The sequence below is a fragment of the Bos mutus genome, chromosome 22, assembly GCF_027580195.1.
Source record: "Bos mutus isolate GX-2022 chromosome 22, NWIPB_WYAK_1.1, whole genome shotgun sequence".
Taxonomy (NCBI): domain Eukaryota; kingdom Metazoa; phylum Chordata; class Mammalia; order Artiodactyla; family Bovidae; genus Bos; species Bos mutus.
The window spans coordinates 71,546,115-71,559,098 of record NC_091638.1 but is presented as its reverse complement, the minus strand read 5'-3'; the positions used below and the strand labels follow the sequence as shown (position 1 = coordinate 71,559,098).

Genomic DNA, 12,984 nt, shown 5'->3' with positions numbered 1-12,984 from the left:
TCAGCCGGTGCTCTGGAGGGCTTGAGAGGCCTGGGAGTGGGATGGGTTCTGGGGAGTGTGGTTTTGGGTGTGACTGGGTGTTTGTGAATGGGCTTCCCAGGTCACTCAGCAGTGAAAAATCAGCAGGGCAGGAGCCACAGGAGACACGGGTTCGATCCCTGGGTCGGGAAGATCCCCTGGAGAAGGGAATGGCTACCCACTTGCCTGGAGAAGCCCGTGGACAGAGTAGCCTGCTGGACTACAGTCTTTGGGATCGCAGAGAGTCACACAGGGCGGAAGCGACTTAGCATGCATGCATGGGTGTTTGTGGAGGCTGATTTGGGATGTGTTACTTGGAGATGGGTGGAGTGCGTGGGTGTGAATTGGTGGCCAGTGAAGTTGCCTGTGTGTGTGTGCTCACGTGTGTGCACATAGGTGGGAGAGTGGTGTGGGTGTGGGCTCATGGGAGGTGCGGCGGTGTAGGAGAAGGCACAGGAGTCTGTGGGCAGAGGGGAGGGTGGCCTCAGTTTCCTCAGGAGCTCCCGCTGCGCTGGGCCTGGGCTGAGAGGCTGAGGAGGGCAGGACCAGGTGGGGAGACCTTGGGCCCTGAAGTGCCCTTGGCCTCTGCTCCTCCCCCAGTTGGAGGCCCTGAACCAGTCCATCAACATCGAGCAGTCGCAGTCGGACCGAAGCAAGCGGCCCTTCAACCCCGTCTCGTGAGTGTCTGAGCCGTGGAGGGGGAGGTCCCCAGGAGGGCTCCCCTGGCAGGAGCCAAGGAGGGCCAAAGGCACCCACAACATGCCCCTCCCACACATTCCTGACCCCGGGGCCCCTCCATGGCCTGGCTCTCCGCAGCCCCTCTTCCCTGGCCCCTGAGTACCCTGCCCCTCCTCTGCAGGGTCAATCTGCCCCCCGAACAGGTCACGAAAGTGACTGTGGGGAGGCTGCACTTCAGCGAGACCACTGCCAACAACATGCGCAAGAAGGGCAAGCCCAACCCCGACCAGAGGTGAGCGGGCTGCGTCCCTGCCCCGGAGCCCCTCCATTTCTGAACACCAGGGGCTGGAGGGTGTCTCCCCGACTCCACCCCCACCCCCGCCCGCGCCCGCCCGTAGCATGCCAGGAATGGAGTCCCAGAGATTGACCCACTTCCCACATGAGGGACCTGGGTTTCAGAGCCTTTCACCACTTACCGATAGGAGAGCGGAAGCTGGCTTCCTATCTGCTTCCGCCCCCTAGTGGACACTCAGGTTCCTTCTCTGCAGTGCGTGCTTAGTCGCTTCAGTCGTGTCTGACTCTGTGCGACCCCGTGGACTGTAGCCCTCACCTCCCACCCCAGGCTCCTCTGTCCATGGGGATTCTCCAGGCAAGAATACTGGAGTGGGTTGCCATTCCCTCCTCCAGGGGGTCTTCCCGACCCAGAGGTCGAACCCACATCTCTCTGTCTCCTGCAGGGGCAGGCGGGTTCTTTACCACTAAAGCCACCTGGGAAGCCCCTCCTCTGTCGGGTGGGGTGGTCATGCTCTCCTCCCGGGTGCCGGGAGCCTGGGAGAGATGACCAAGTGCACTGTACATCTGACCCAGGAAGGCTGGTGGAGGTGGGAGGGGAATGGGGCGGGACCCTGGGCGCCTCTGAGACCCTCTTGTGTCCAGGTACTTCATGCTGGTGGTGGCCCTCCAGGCCCACGCACAAAATCAGAACTACACACTGGCCGCCCAGATCTCAGAGCGCATCATCGTCCGGGTGAGGGCCACCTTCCCCCAAAGGGCTGAGAGTCCTCCCTAGACCTGGGAGAAACAGCACCCAGGAGAAAAACAGGGTCTTCAGGGGTCAGGAGCTGGAGTGCTGATCCTGTGTGGCCCTGGGCAAGGTTCCCACCTTCTCAGGGCCAGTATCTCCTTCACAATTAAGTGTGGAGGTGGCCAGGACCCGGTTGGTGGCTTTTCTGAAAGTTGGCAGCCATGGGAGGACAGTTTAAATTGGGCATGGGGGTGTGAGGAGCTCCGGCTGGAGCTGGAGGGGTGGCTGTGGGGTTTCCCCCTTTCCCAGGGCGCTGTGCGTCCCCCAACCCCCAGGACTGATCCAGCCCCAACTCCTGCCAGGCCTCCAATCCAGGCCAGTTTGAGAGTGATAGCGAGGTGCTGTGGCAGCGGGCGCAGGTGCCGGACACGGTCTTCCACCATGGCCGTGTAGGCATCAACACGGACCGGCCCGATGAGGCGCTGGTGGTGCACGGCAACGTCAAGGTCATGGGCTCGCTCATGCACCCCTCGGACCTGCGGGCGAAGGAGCACGTGCAGGAGGTGGGGGCAGGACCGGGGGCGGGGACTCCCTAAGCGGGGAGGAGCCGATGGCAGGGGCGGGCTGGGGCGGGGCTATCTTGTGGGCGGGGCTCCAGGGAAAGGCCTTGGAGGAGGTTGGCCCTGGGTCTCTGGATCCCGCCACACTGGTGGTAGCAGGGTCTACCCCCTCCACACTCCTGCCACCGGATGGGCCCAGGAGGGGAGAGGTTCAGTTGGGCCCTGGCTCCCGCGCAGGTGGACACCACCGAGCAGCTGAAGAGGATCTCGCGCATGCGGCTGGTGCACTACAGGTACAAGCCGGAGTTTGCCGCCACTGCCGGCATCGAAGCCGCTGCACCAGAAACGGGTAAAGATCTAGGGGCTGGGATCTGGCATCTGGTAACCCCGCCCCTGTCCCTGTCCTCTGGAAACTCTGCTTCCAAGAACCCCTTTCCTCGACTCATGGAACCCCGCCCCTGGGAATCCCGGCCCTCTGGAAGACCTTTCCCTTCGCCCTGAGCCCCTGCACTTTGACGCTGGACGTCTGGCACTTGTGGTGCCGGGATCCCCGCTCCTCTGTTCCCTGCATGAGTCTTGCCTTTATTCTCCTGGATCTCTGCCCCCTTTCCCTTGTGGTCCTTACTTCTGAGAATCTGCCCCTACCCGCACCTACCCCTCGGAACCCCACACCTTGGTCCCTGGAACTGCCACCCTGCTCCAGGGCTCCCTGGATCTCAGATCTCTAGCTCCCAGAATTTCACCCTCACCAGTCCCAGCCCCTGCCTACATTATGGTGCTGTGGGCACACCTTCCTCCAACACACACTTGGCTTGTCCCTCCCCAGGTGTCATCGCTCAGGAGGTGAAGGAGATCCTGCCCGAGGCCGTGAAGGACACGGGAGACGTGGTCTTTGCCAATGGGAAAACCATAGAGAACTTCCTGGTGGTGAACAAGGTCTCTGGGTGGGGGAACTGGAAGGAGCCCAAGAGGCAGAAGGGTGGACCAGCTGGAGGGCATTCAGCACCACCCCCATAGAGACAGGGCACTGAAGTGCAGAGAGTCGGAGCGTCCCCTCACTCCAGTCTTCCCTCATGCTGCTTCTAGAACCCACTCCCCACCCCACAGGGAGAGGTGGAGGTGGGAGATGAGGACTTGGCCAGTCTGTGGCTGTGTGATCAAGGGCAAGAGGAACCTCACGAGAGTCATCTTCCTCTCCTGCAAAAGGAAGGAAACGATCGTTACAGCTGAGAACGTCTCATGTTGTTTTGTTGTTCAGTGGCTCAGTCATGTCCGACTCTTTGTGACCCATGGACTGCAGCACTTCAGGCTTCCCTGTCCTTCGCCATCTCCCAGAATTTGCTCAAATTCATGTCCATTGAGTCGGTGATGCAATCCAGCCATCTCATTCTCTGTCATAGGGTTATGGCAAAGTTTAAACACGTGGTTTGTTGAGGATGATGTTTGTAACTTTCCTGGCATGACGCTGGGTGCCAGTGAGCATGTCCTAGGTCTTGGCCTCTGCTGAAGTCTTAGACACTGTGTCCATCAAAGGGGGAGATGGAGGCGAGAGGCTCTGAGGACCACGGGTTCTGAACACGGGTGGGGAAAGGTGCAGAGGTGGGATGGTGTTCAGAGGCAGGAACAGGGAGCAGGGAACAGGGAACAGGGGGAGCTGAGGCTGGACGAGAGGTGAGGCTGGCCTGGGTGGGGCTTCGAGGGCTCCCTCCTGCTCCCCATGGGCCCATGGCCTGGGCCCCCCCAGGGGCTGACTGTGCCCTCGACACTGGCCATCGCCTGCGGCAGGAGCGCATCTTCATGGAGAATGTGGGTGCCGTGAAGGAGCTGTGCAAGCTGACGGACAACCTGGAGACGCGCATCGACGAGCTGGAGCGCTGGAGCCACAAGCTGGCCAAGCTGCGGCGTCTCGACAGCCTCAAGTCCACCGGCAGCTCGGGCGCCTTCAGGTGGGGGCGCAGGCCGGGGGAGGGCCTGACCCCCTTCCCAGGGGCACGTCTGACCTGGTCCTCTTGCTGCAGCCATGCAGGGAGCCAGTTCAGCCGGGCAGGCAGCGTCCCCCACAAGAAGAGGCCCCCCAAGGTGGCCAGCAAGGTGAGGGTGGGCAGGATGGGGGGCAGGCAGGATGGGGCCTCCCCATCCTCATGGAGCCTTTCCAGCTGGTGCCTCTCCCAGCTCACTGATTAGAAGCACTTCCTCATCCCTCCCCTCCCCACCTTCTAGCTCCCCCAGCTCCCGGTTCCTCTTCCCTCCCCCTCAGCCTGCTAGGGGGATGAGTAGCCTTTGTCCCCCACCTCCAGCAGAGCCCACGGTGGGCAAGACCACGGGCTCGCTAAGTCTGGGCCTTTGTCCCCTTTCCTCTTGGTCCTCAGTCATCATCTGTGGTCCCAGACCAGGCCTGCATCAGCCAGCGCTTCCTGCAGGGAACCATCGTGGCCCTGGTGGTGGTCATGGCCTTCAGGTGACTGGTCCTCCAGACTCTGGGGGTGGCTGGCTTGGGGCATCGGGCTGCCTGCAGGCCTGGGCCTGGGGGAGCAGGAGGCCGTGGCCTGGGAGATGAAGTGGCTGAGCTCTCGGGGAAGGAGCGGGGGGCTGCCTCATCCTGTCTCCTCCTCCCCCCGAGACTGGGGAGACCCACATACAGCCATCCCTTTGGGAGCCTGTCCCCTGGGACCAAAAACCACAGGCCCCCATGCTGGGGAGAGGGCACTGGTCCATGGCTCTGGCTCTAACAACAGCCCTTTCCTGCGGCCCCCAGCGTGGTGTCCATGTCCACATTGTACGTGCTGAGCCTGCGCACCGAGGAGGATCTGGTGGAAAGTGATGGGTATGTCCCTGGAGGCCTGGCTGCCAGCTGTCACCAGGCCAGGTGGGGCTTGGGTGGGCGGCTAGAGTCAGAGGAGCCCTGGAAAATGTCTCCTGTAAAGGGGGCTCCACCTCAAAATCTGACCCCACCGGGGGTTTGTGGGGGGGTGCAGTGGGGGGTCAGAAGGTCCCCTGGTTTGGCGGGGGAAGCAGCTGCTTCGCTGTCCTGCTGAAGCTGGTATTGCTTCTCCAGGTAGCTGGGTCTCCGCGGGGCCCAGGTCAGAGCAGGGGGTGGGGGAAGGAGGGCCAGGGTGGGGCCTTGGGCTCTTCTGCCCACTGTTACCCTCAGCCCTTGGGCCATCTCTGACCGTGTCTTCTCTCTCTCTCCTCCCTGTGCCTGCGCCCCCGTTTCCTCTCTGCCGCCCTTAGCTCTTTTGCCGTGTCTACTTCCTGTCTTCTGGCCCTGCTCCGGCCCCAGCACCCTGGGGGGAGCGAGGCCATGTGCCCATGGTACGTGTCTGGACCAAGCCCTCTCCCTGCTGCCTCCTTTCTGCCTTCCCTGTCCATCTCCTCGCGTCTCTCCCGCTTCTCTGCGACTCCCAGCCCAGGCTCGCCCAGCCCCTGAGCTCAGCCCACCCTTCCCCAGCAGGTCCAGCCAGAGCTTTGGGACCACTCAGCTCCGACAGTCCCCCGTGACCACTGGGGTGCTGGGCCCGCAGCCCTCTCTGCTGCTGGGTGCGTGCCGGGGGTGGGTTTGGAGTGGGTAGGACGGGGAGCGGTGCATGTGTCCTGGGTGGGGAGCTGTGCTGACCCGTCCGGCTCACACAGCCTCTGGTTTCCTCAGGTACCACTGGCCCGACCCGCTCAGCCCCAGCTCCGGCACTCCGCACCTTGGACCTGTGCTCTACCCACCCCTGCCCCGTCATTTGCTGCTCCTCGCCCAGCCCCACCCCTTCCACCGACCCTAGTCTGGGCCCCAGCTTTAATCCCGGTCGTGGTCTCAGCCCTAGTCCCAGCCCCACCACCAACCGCTCAGGTATGGCTCGCCTGGGGCCCAGGGTTTGGCTTGAGGGGTTTTTACATGAGGCCTAAGAAAGGCCCCAAGGACCCATTAGTGGGAGAGTTTGATCTCCTGGAGCCCAAATAAGGTTCTGGAAAAATATTGAGACCAAGAGACAGAGGGGAGTGACCTGGAGTCCCGTGGGGCCCTCGAGACAGCTGGATAGGAGGCTGCCCACGTCCTCCTCTCAGCCTGGGCCTGTCTTTCTCCACAGGCCCCAGCCAGATGGCCCTGCTGCCGGTCACCAACATCAGAGCCAAGTCCTGGGGCCTGTCAGCCAATGGCATTGGCTACTTCAAGCATCCAAAGAGCTCGAACCCCGTGGCCAGCCCTGTGGTCCCCTTTCCTGGGGGCCAGGGCAAAGCCAAGAATGGCCCCAGCCTTGGTCTCCATGGCCGGGGCCGCCGAGCGGTTCCCGAGCCTGGCCTGAGCCCTGCTCAGCCCACTCAGGCCTGGGGCCAGCCAGGTACCTGCCCTACCCTCTGCCCAGTTCAGCCCAGCCTTGCAGGGCTCACTGGCCAGGACCCGTTTCAGCCCATCACCAGACTCCCTGTGTGCAGAGTTGGTCCACATTCACTGCCCGTGACTGAGTCCCAGGAATCCGGCCAGGCTGATTCTGTAGCCTTGTATCAATGGCCTTGGTTAATCCTCAGAACACTCCCGTGAGAACAGAATCATCCCCATTGTTCACACGAGGAGATGGAAACTTGGGTGAAGTGACTTCCTAGGATCATACAGCCTGTTAGTGGCAGAGATGGAATTTGATCCCATGTCTGCCTGGCTCCTTCTGTGTCACCCTGCCAGGGCAAGGAGGGTGCTGTGGTCCCCCCAGTTTTCCAAACCTCAAACTTTTGATTTTAACAAAGCTAGAGAACCCTTTACTGTATTCATTTTCAAACTGGGTGTCTCCGAACTTCCCCCACCCTCCACCCCAGGCTGCCTAGGAGGTTGAAGGGGAGGCTGAGAACCTTGCTGGTTTCAACAAGGCACCTCTGGCTCTAGGTACAGGGCCTCTTCATCAACTTTCATTTGATGGGTTTTGTGGCTTAAAGAAAAAAAAAAAAAAGCTTCAAAACTGCTTTGCTGAGATTGAAGTTCAAAGTGATGGGGAAACCCCACGAGGTAGATGCTCACCAGGCACCATTTCCTGGGTCCCTGCTCTGTGGCTGGCTCTGTACAGGGCACCCGGGGGTGATGGAGATGGATGAGCCCTGCCCCCGAGGGCTCACAGACACGAACAGCAGTGTGGCAAGGCTCCCCTCACCTGTCCTGAGGGGACACAGAGGCGGCTTGGCGACTGGGGAGGGCACGGAATCTGGACTGAGGTGGGGATTCATCAGGGGAGGTGTCCCTGAAGGAGGTGACATGGAAGTTGAGTCCCTGAAGGACAGCGGGGCCCTGATTTGTGTGCGGGAATACTCCTACCATGGCTGATTTCAAGCTGCCAACTTGACATCCCTGAGCCCCGAGTTGGGGAGAAATGTGTGCAGTCAGGAGCAGAGTCCTAAAGAGTGGGCTCCTGGACGCTCCTGGCAGGGGGTGTGGAAGACCCGTCCCTGCTCCTGGGTGTTCTGGGTCTGTCAAGGAGGCAGACCTCGGGCTCATGGAAACTGGAGAGTCCTGGGGCTGCTGGGGAAGGTGGTGGTGTGACCTCAGTCTAAGTGGGAGCTAGAAAGAATAATCTGAAAGTTATTCATGCTAAAGTGTGAATGACTGATCCAAGCCAAGCAAGATTTGACTCCTCCTCATTTGTGTCCTGACTTGTCACTCTCCTTCCTCCCCCAACAGCCTCTCTCCTTGCAGACCCAGTGCCATCCCTGACCTCCATCCAGGTGTTGGAGAATTCGATGCCCATTACTTCCCAGTACTGCACTTCAGAGGATGCCTGCAGGTGGGTTTGGCTGCCTCCCTATACGCCCCCAGGACAGGTTCCCTTGGGTGACATGAGGCCAGGGGAGAGGATCTTGCTGCCCTCAGGGAGGAAGTTCCCTCACAAGGCGGGGCAGCCCCTTCCAAGCCCTCGAAGGGCTCCCCTCTAGTCTGGAGGATGAGGAATTGATGGGCGTTAGGGGCAGGGTGGCAGGGTGCCCTTGGGCTGAGGAGCCAGCTTGGCCCTTTCAGGCCTGGAAACGTCACCTACCACATCCCCGTCAGCAGCAGCACCCCCCTGCACCTCCGCCTGACCCTGCAGATGAAGTGAGTGCCGGCCTGGGGGATGGGGGCGTGGTGGTCCCGGCGACCTGGGGGAGGTCGGGGGGAGCTGAGGGGGCTGCTGGCTCTCCTGCCTGCTCTGTGCTTCACTGGCTTTGTGACCCAGCAGTCTCCAGGCCTCAGTTCCTCATCTGTGAAATGGGCTGTGAAGAGCGTGTGGGACGGGGGATGGGAAGGGGCTTGTAGCCATCAAGGGCCTTGACAGATGTGCCTCGTTGACTGGCCAAGAGGATTCAGTGGCCGGTTTCTGTGGGGAGAGGGAGGCCGAGTGGAGGGCTGGCTGGGAGGGGCCTGGGGTGGAGGAGCTCAGAACCCCAGTTCCCCACTGACTGGGCCTTCCCCAGCTCCTCGTCCCCCGTGTCCGTGGTGCTGTGCAGCCTGATGTCAAAGGAGGAGCCGTGTGAAGAGGGGGGCTTTCTACAGAGCCTTCACGCCCACCAGGACACCCAGGTAAGGGGCGACTGGGAACTCGTGGGCCAGCCAGGCCGGAGCTTCCTCTCCCCGGCACAACTGAGCCCCCAAGTAGGTGAGGAGTGGGAGCCAGGGTTAGAGCAAAGGCATCTTCACAAGGGACCCTTTGGGACCTGGGCCTGTGCCCCAGGGAGGGGTTGTGTACGCACCCCTCCATGGCGAGTGTCTCCCGGCCCTACCCTGCCCAAGGCCTAGCCTGAGGTGAGCACAATGGAGGAGACAGAGGGCGTCCTGGGAGCCCGGCAGGGAGAGCTGACCTTGTTGGGTTGCAGGGTCAGGGTGCCTGCCTGCAGGTCATGCTTGATTAAGACGAGACCTGAAGGACGATGTGGGATCAGCCAGGGGAAGGAAAGGGGACAGCGTCCCAGGAGTCGGGGAACAGCATGTACAGTGGCGGGGCCACCAGGGAGGGCATGGTGCGCCGGGAGAGTTGGAAGCACGGCGAGGGTCGTGCCTCAGAGGAGCTGGGAAGGAGGCTGGACCTCAGGCTCGGGCAGGGGCGGTGACTCAGTCCCATCTGTTGACTTTGGAAGGTTTGGGCTGGGTGGAGGGGGCTGCCTCATGGTCTGGGAACCAGGCGGCTGGGACCCAGTCACTGTCCGGCTCCTCTATGGCCACATGATGCTCAGCACAAGTTAAGGCAGTTTCTCCTCGCCGACTTGTGTGTTTATTCAATCAATATTTCTTGGGGCCTCCCCTGTCCCCGGCCCTGGGCTGGGCCCAGCTGAGGGGAGCCAGAGATGGGGTAGAAACAGACCTCGCCTTCCAAGAACGCAGTCCCTCGCCAATAAGAAAAGAGGTGCAGAAGTAGCTGGCATAGAGGATGGAGTGCTGAGAGCCCTAAGGAGGCTCAGGCCCCAGGGCCTGGCAGACAGGGGAGAGCAGAGAGGGGTGAGCCCCAGCTCGGCCACATGTCGCCATGGGAGTTTAGGCAGATAACTCAGCAGTGTCCTCACCTGTAAGCAGCACCTCCTCAGCGGCGTGTAGCCAGGACGAGCTTAGTGAGACACTCTCATGGGCCCGGAGCACCGTGGTGAGAGGGGAGGCAGTGACAGGAGGCCGTGGGCCCTCAGTGCTGGGTAGAGCATGCAGATGGTGGCCCCTACTGCTCCCCAAAGCAGAACATGTGCACTCCAGCCTCTCCTGATTTCTGCTTCTCACCTCTTGTGGCTCAGTTGGTAAAGAATCTGCCTGCAATGTGAAAGACCTGGGTTTGATCCCTGGGTTGGGAAGATCCCCTGGAGAAGGGAAAGGCTTCCCATTCCAATATTCTGGCCTGGAGGAGTCCTTGGACTGTATAGTCCGTGGGGTCACAGAGTCGGACATGACTGAGTGACTTGCACTTTCCTTTGTAAAACCTGCTACAGAGCCCGGGGCTGTGATGGCCATGGCGAGGGATGCAGGTTGGGACCGGGTGGGGGTGGGGGGCTGTGCCACTGTCCTGACCCCTCTTCCCCTCCCTCCCCAGGGCACCTCCCACCAGTGGCCAGTAACCATCCTGTCCTTCCGCAGATTCACCTACCACTTCCGGGTGGCATTGCTGGTGAGCAGGGCTCCCCGCCTCCCGGAGACATTCAGTGTGGGGCTTGAGGGAGAAGTGGGCGGGGGGCATTGAAAAGCACACGGTGGGACCTGGGGCAGAGTCAGGCAATGACGTCAGCAGGGGGCCTGCCTCCTGCCTGACTCTGGAGCCACTTCACTGGTTCCTCCTGCCCTTCCACCCAGGGTCAGGCCAACTGCAGCGCGGAGGCCCCAGTCCAGCCGGCCACGGACTACTACTTCCACTTCTACCGCCTGTGTGACTGAGCTGCCCTCTGGAGGCAGTGCCACACCAAGGCCCGGGGGTTCCCGGGCACCCCTGCCACACTGGATGCAATGGTGTTACACTGGAGCCCGCCGCTGGCACTTCTTTGGAGACTGAGCCGGCCTGGCCCTCCCCGCGCCTGGTGAAACTGGAAGTCCTCACACTGGAGCTGCTGTTCCCGCTGGCGGCACCCCCACACCACGGACGGAGCTGGAGAGAGACCTGCCGAGCCAATTCACGTCTATGCAGACATGGCCGATGCAGGCCTGGCGATGTCAGTGCCCAGAGGTGGGGGAAGCTGTGACTCTGTCCAGAGCCCACCCTCCCTGCCTCCCCTTCTGCCACTGGGAGCCGTCCCTTTTTGGGGAGAGAACCTGTCCGCCTTTGGTACTGCCGGGGACTTGGCACGAGCCCTCAGAAACCTGGCCGAGTCAAGAGTCGGTGCAGGGCGGACAGCCCTCTCTCAAAGCTGCTCCCTGGGGAGGGTTAGGGAGCAGACGTTTTAGGGTTTGACTGTTACTGGACTCGGACTTCTAAGCTTTAAGCGTGGCCCAGGAGGTCTCTTCTCCCTGGAAGAGCTTGGCTCCAAGAGCTCCCAGGGCAGCTGAAGCCAGCCCTGGATGGGCTGGCAATTGACCATGTGCCTTCTATACACTCAGTGCCTGGCTGAACCAGGGGCGGGGCCAGTGGGCCAGGTAAGCCTTGGATCCTAGAACCTAGAGTATCCCAAAGGGAAGCTCCCTGTGCAGCCACGCAGCCTGGGCTCCAAGGAGCTTCCACTGGTCTCTGAGCAGAGGAGCAGGAATCCCTGCAAGGCAGCAGGCTGGTCTTGGCTGGTGGATGAGTGGATGCAAGTAGCTTTTGCTGTTATTAATGAAGTAATTACTAAAATGCACTTAAACCAGGGCAGGAGTAGAAGAATGGAGATGGAGAGTCCCGAGTGGGCCAGAGCTCTGGGGGACTCTTGAAAGGCAGGGCCCTGGCTCTGATCCGTCCCTGGGAGCCTCGAGACACCCTCCCCACTCTGACCAACAGGACGGGCCTCTGCCCCCACCCCTGTCTGCTGGTGGCCTCACCTTCCCAGGTCAAGGGCCCCATGCTGGGCTCAGCCAGCCAGGCTGGGGGCCCTGTGCTCAGCAGTAGGCCCCAGTTCTGCCCATCCTCTCTGGAGCAGTGGGTTTGGGTTACTGAAGCCTTTTCTCAAGTGCCAACGTTAACCTTTCTTAGTGGATATCTAGAGCCTTCTGAGGCCACAGCCAGGCTCATGGAAGGAGTGGAAATCACTGCGCAGTGTCTGCCGAGGGTTCAGAAATGTGGACAGAACTACCGTCCTCGCCTGGTGATGTTCTGCTGCCTCTTTGGGAGCCAGGCCTTGCCCCTCCTGCCTCTCATTCTCAGCTTTGAGTGGGAGCCTTTCAGTGGAGACCTGAATCCTAAAGAAGCCTAGGAACCATGGACCCCATTCTGCTACGGATACCAAGCACTTGTCCACACTGGCAAGATGGGGGGTAGCCAGGATACCTCACCTCCCAGCCCCTCCGCAGTGGGATTCCACGCCCTTCGTCTGACATAGGAATTAGACAGTTCTCCACACCACTGCTTCCCTGGTAGCTCAGTTGGTAAAGAATCTGCCTGCAATGCAGGAGACCCCCTGTTCGATTCCTGGGTCAGGAAGGTCTGCTGGAAAAGGGATAGCTACCCACTCCAGTATTCTTGGGCTTCCCTGGTGGCTCAGCTAGTAAAGAATCCACCTGCAATGTGGGAGACCTGGGTTCAATCCCTGGGTTTGGAAGATCCCCTGGAGAAGGGAAGGGCTACCTACCCACTCCAGGATTCTGGCCTGGAGAATTCCTTGGACTGTATAGTCCATGGGATCAGAGTCGGACATGACTGAGCAACTTTCAGTTCACCACACCACACAGGTGGCTGAGCCTTACTTAGCACTACTGTTCTTCCCCCCACTGCGGGAACCCTCCATAAATGCCATAAACCTGCCGAGCCTTGCCCCTTGTGACAGGATTCTAGGGCTTCCTGAGTGGGGCTGCAGGTTTCTTGGACCACAGTCCCTTAACTGGAGTTAAAGTACTTAAACTGGAAAGTGACCCTCCACTGCCCCCTGGAGCCACCTGGACACAGCATTGCCCTAATCTGGTTAGCAGCTGGCTGTTTCCATGCCTGGGGAGGGGGTCCTTTGTGTGGAGGCTGGGGCCAAGTGGGGCTCCAAGCTGCTCAAGGGTGGGGGGTGGGGTGGGCGGGGGGTCAACCTTGGACCAAAGTTGCCTTAAGCCCAGGGAGGCAAAAGGGTTTCAGGAAAGGCCAGTGGGCCACCTGCTGGAGGCTGACAGCTGCCCAGCAG

At 61.0% G+C, this 12,984-nt stretch overlaps 1 protein-coding gene across 11 annotated transcripts in view; it reads left to right on the top strand.

The window, feature by feature from the left end:
• The window catches only part of MYRF (myelin regulatory factor), a 32,612-nt gene extending 21,904 nt beyond the window's left edge, over nucleotides 1-10,708 (top strand). For 4 of the 11 annotated variants that reach the window (XM_070360322.1, XM_070360330.1, XM_070360332.1 and 1 more), the window contains 19 exons: nucleotides 619-695; nucleotides 878-988; nucleotides 1,633-1,723; nucleotides 2,083-2,283; nucleotides 2,518-2,629; nucleotides 3,107-3,216; nucleotides 4,066-4,226; nucleotides 4,299-4,371; nucleotides 4,650-4,738; nucleotides 5,036-5,104; nucleotides 5,512-5,592; nucleotides 5,729-5,817; nucleotides 5,927-6,118; nucleotides 6,357-6,608; nucleotides 7,931-8,033; nucleotides 8,264-8,338; nucleotides 8,698-8,803; nucleotides 10,293-10,367; nucleotides 10,550-10,708. In XM_070360322.1, coding sequence (XP_070216423.1) covers nucleotides 619-695; nucleotides 878-988; nucleotides 1,633-1,723; nucleotides 2,083-2,283; nucleotides 2,518-2,629; nucleotides 3,107-3,216; nucleotides 4,066-4,226; nucleotides 4,299-4,371; nucleotides 4,650-4,738; nucleotides 5,036-5,104; nucleotides 5,512-5,592; nucleotides 5,729-5,817; nucleotides 5,927-6,118; nucleotides 6,357-6,608; nucleotides 7,931-8,033; nucleotides 8,264-8,338; nucleotides 8,698-8,803; nucleotides 10,293-10,367; nucleotides 10,550-10,630 — 2,148 coding nt within the window. In that variant the 3' untranslated portion in view covers nucleotides 10,631-10,708. The remainder of the gene's footprint in view (nucleotides 1-618; nucleotides 696-877; nucleotides 989-1,632; nucleotides 1,724-2,082; nucleotides 2,284-2,517; nucleotides 2,630-3,106; nucleotides 3,217-4,065; nucleotides 4,227-4,298; nucleotides 4,372-4,649; nucleotides 4,739-5,035; nucleotides 5,105-5,511; nucleotides 5,593-5,728; nucleotides 5,818-5,926; nucleotides 6,119-6,356; nucleotides 6,609-7,930; nucleotides 8,034-8,263; nucleotides 8,339-8,697; nucleotides 8,804-10,292; nucleotides 10,368-10,549) is intronic. The other 7 variants (XM_070360325.1, XM_070360323.1, XM_070360324.1 and 4 more) reach the window with 7 other exon arrangements.
• The last annotated feature ends 2,276 nt before the right edge of the window (nucleotides 10,709-12,984 follow it).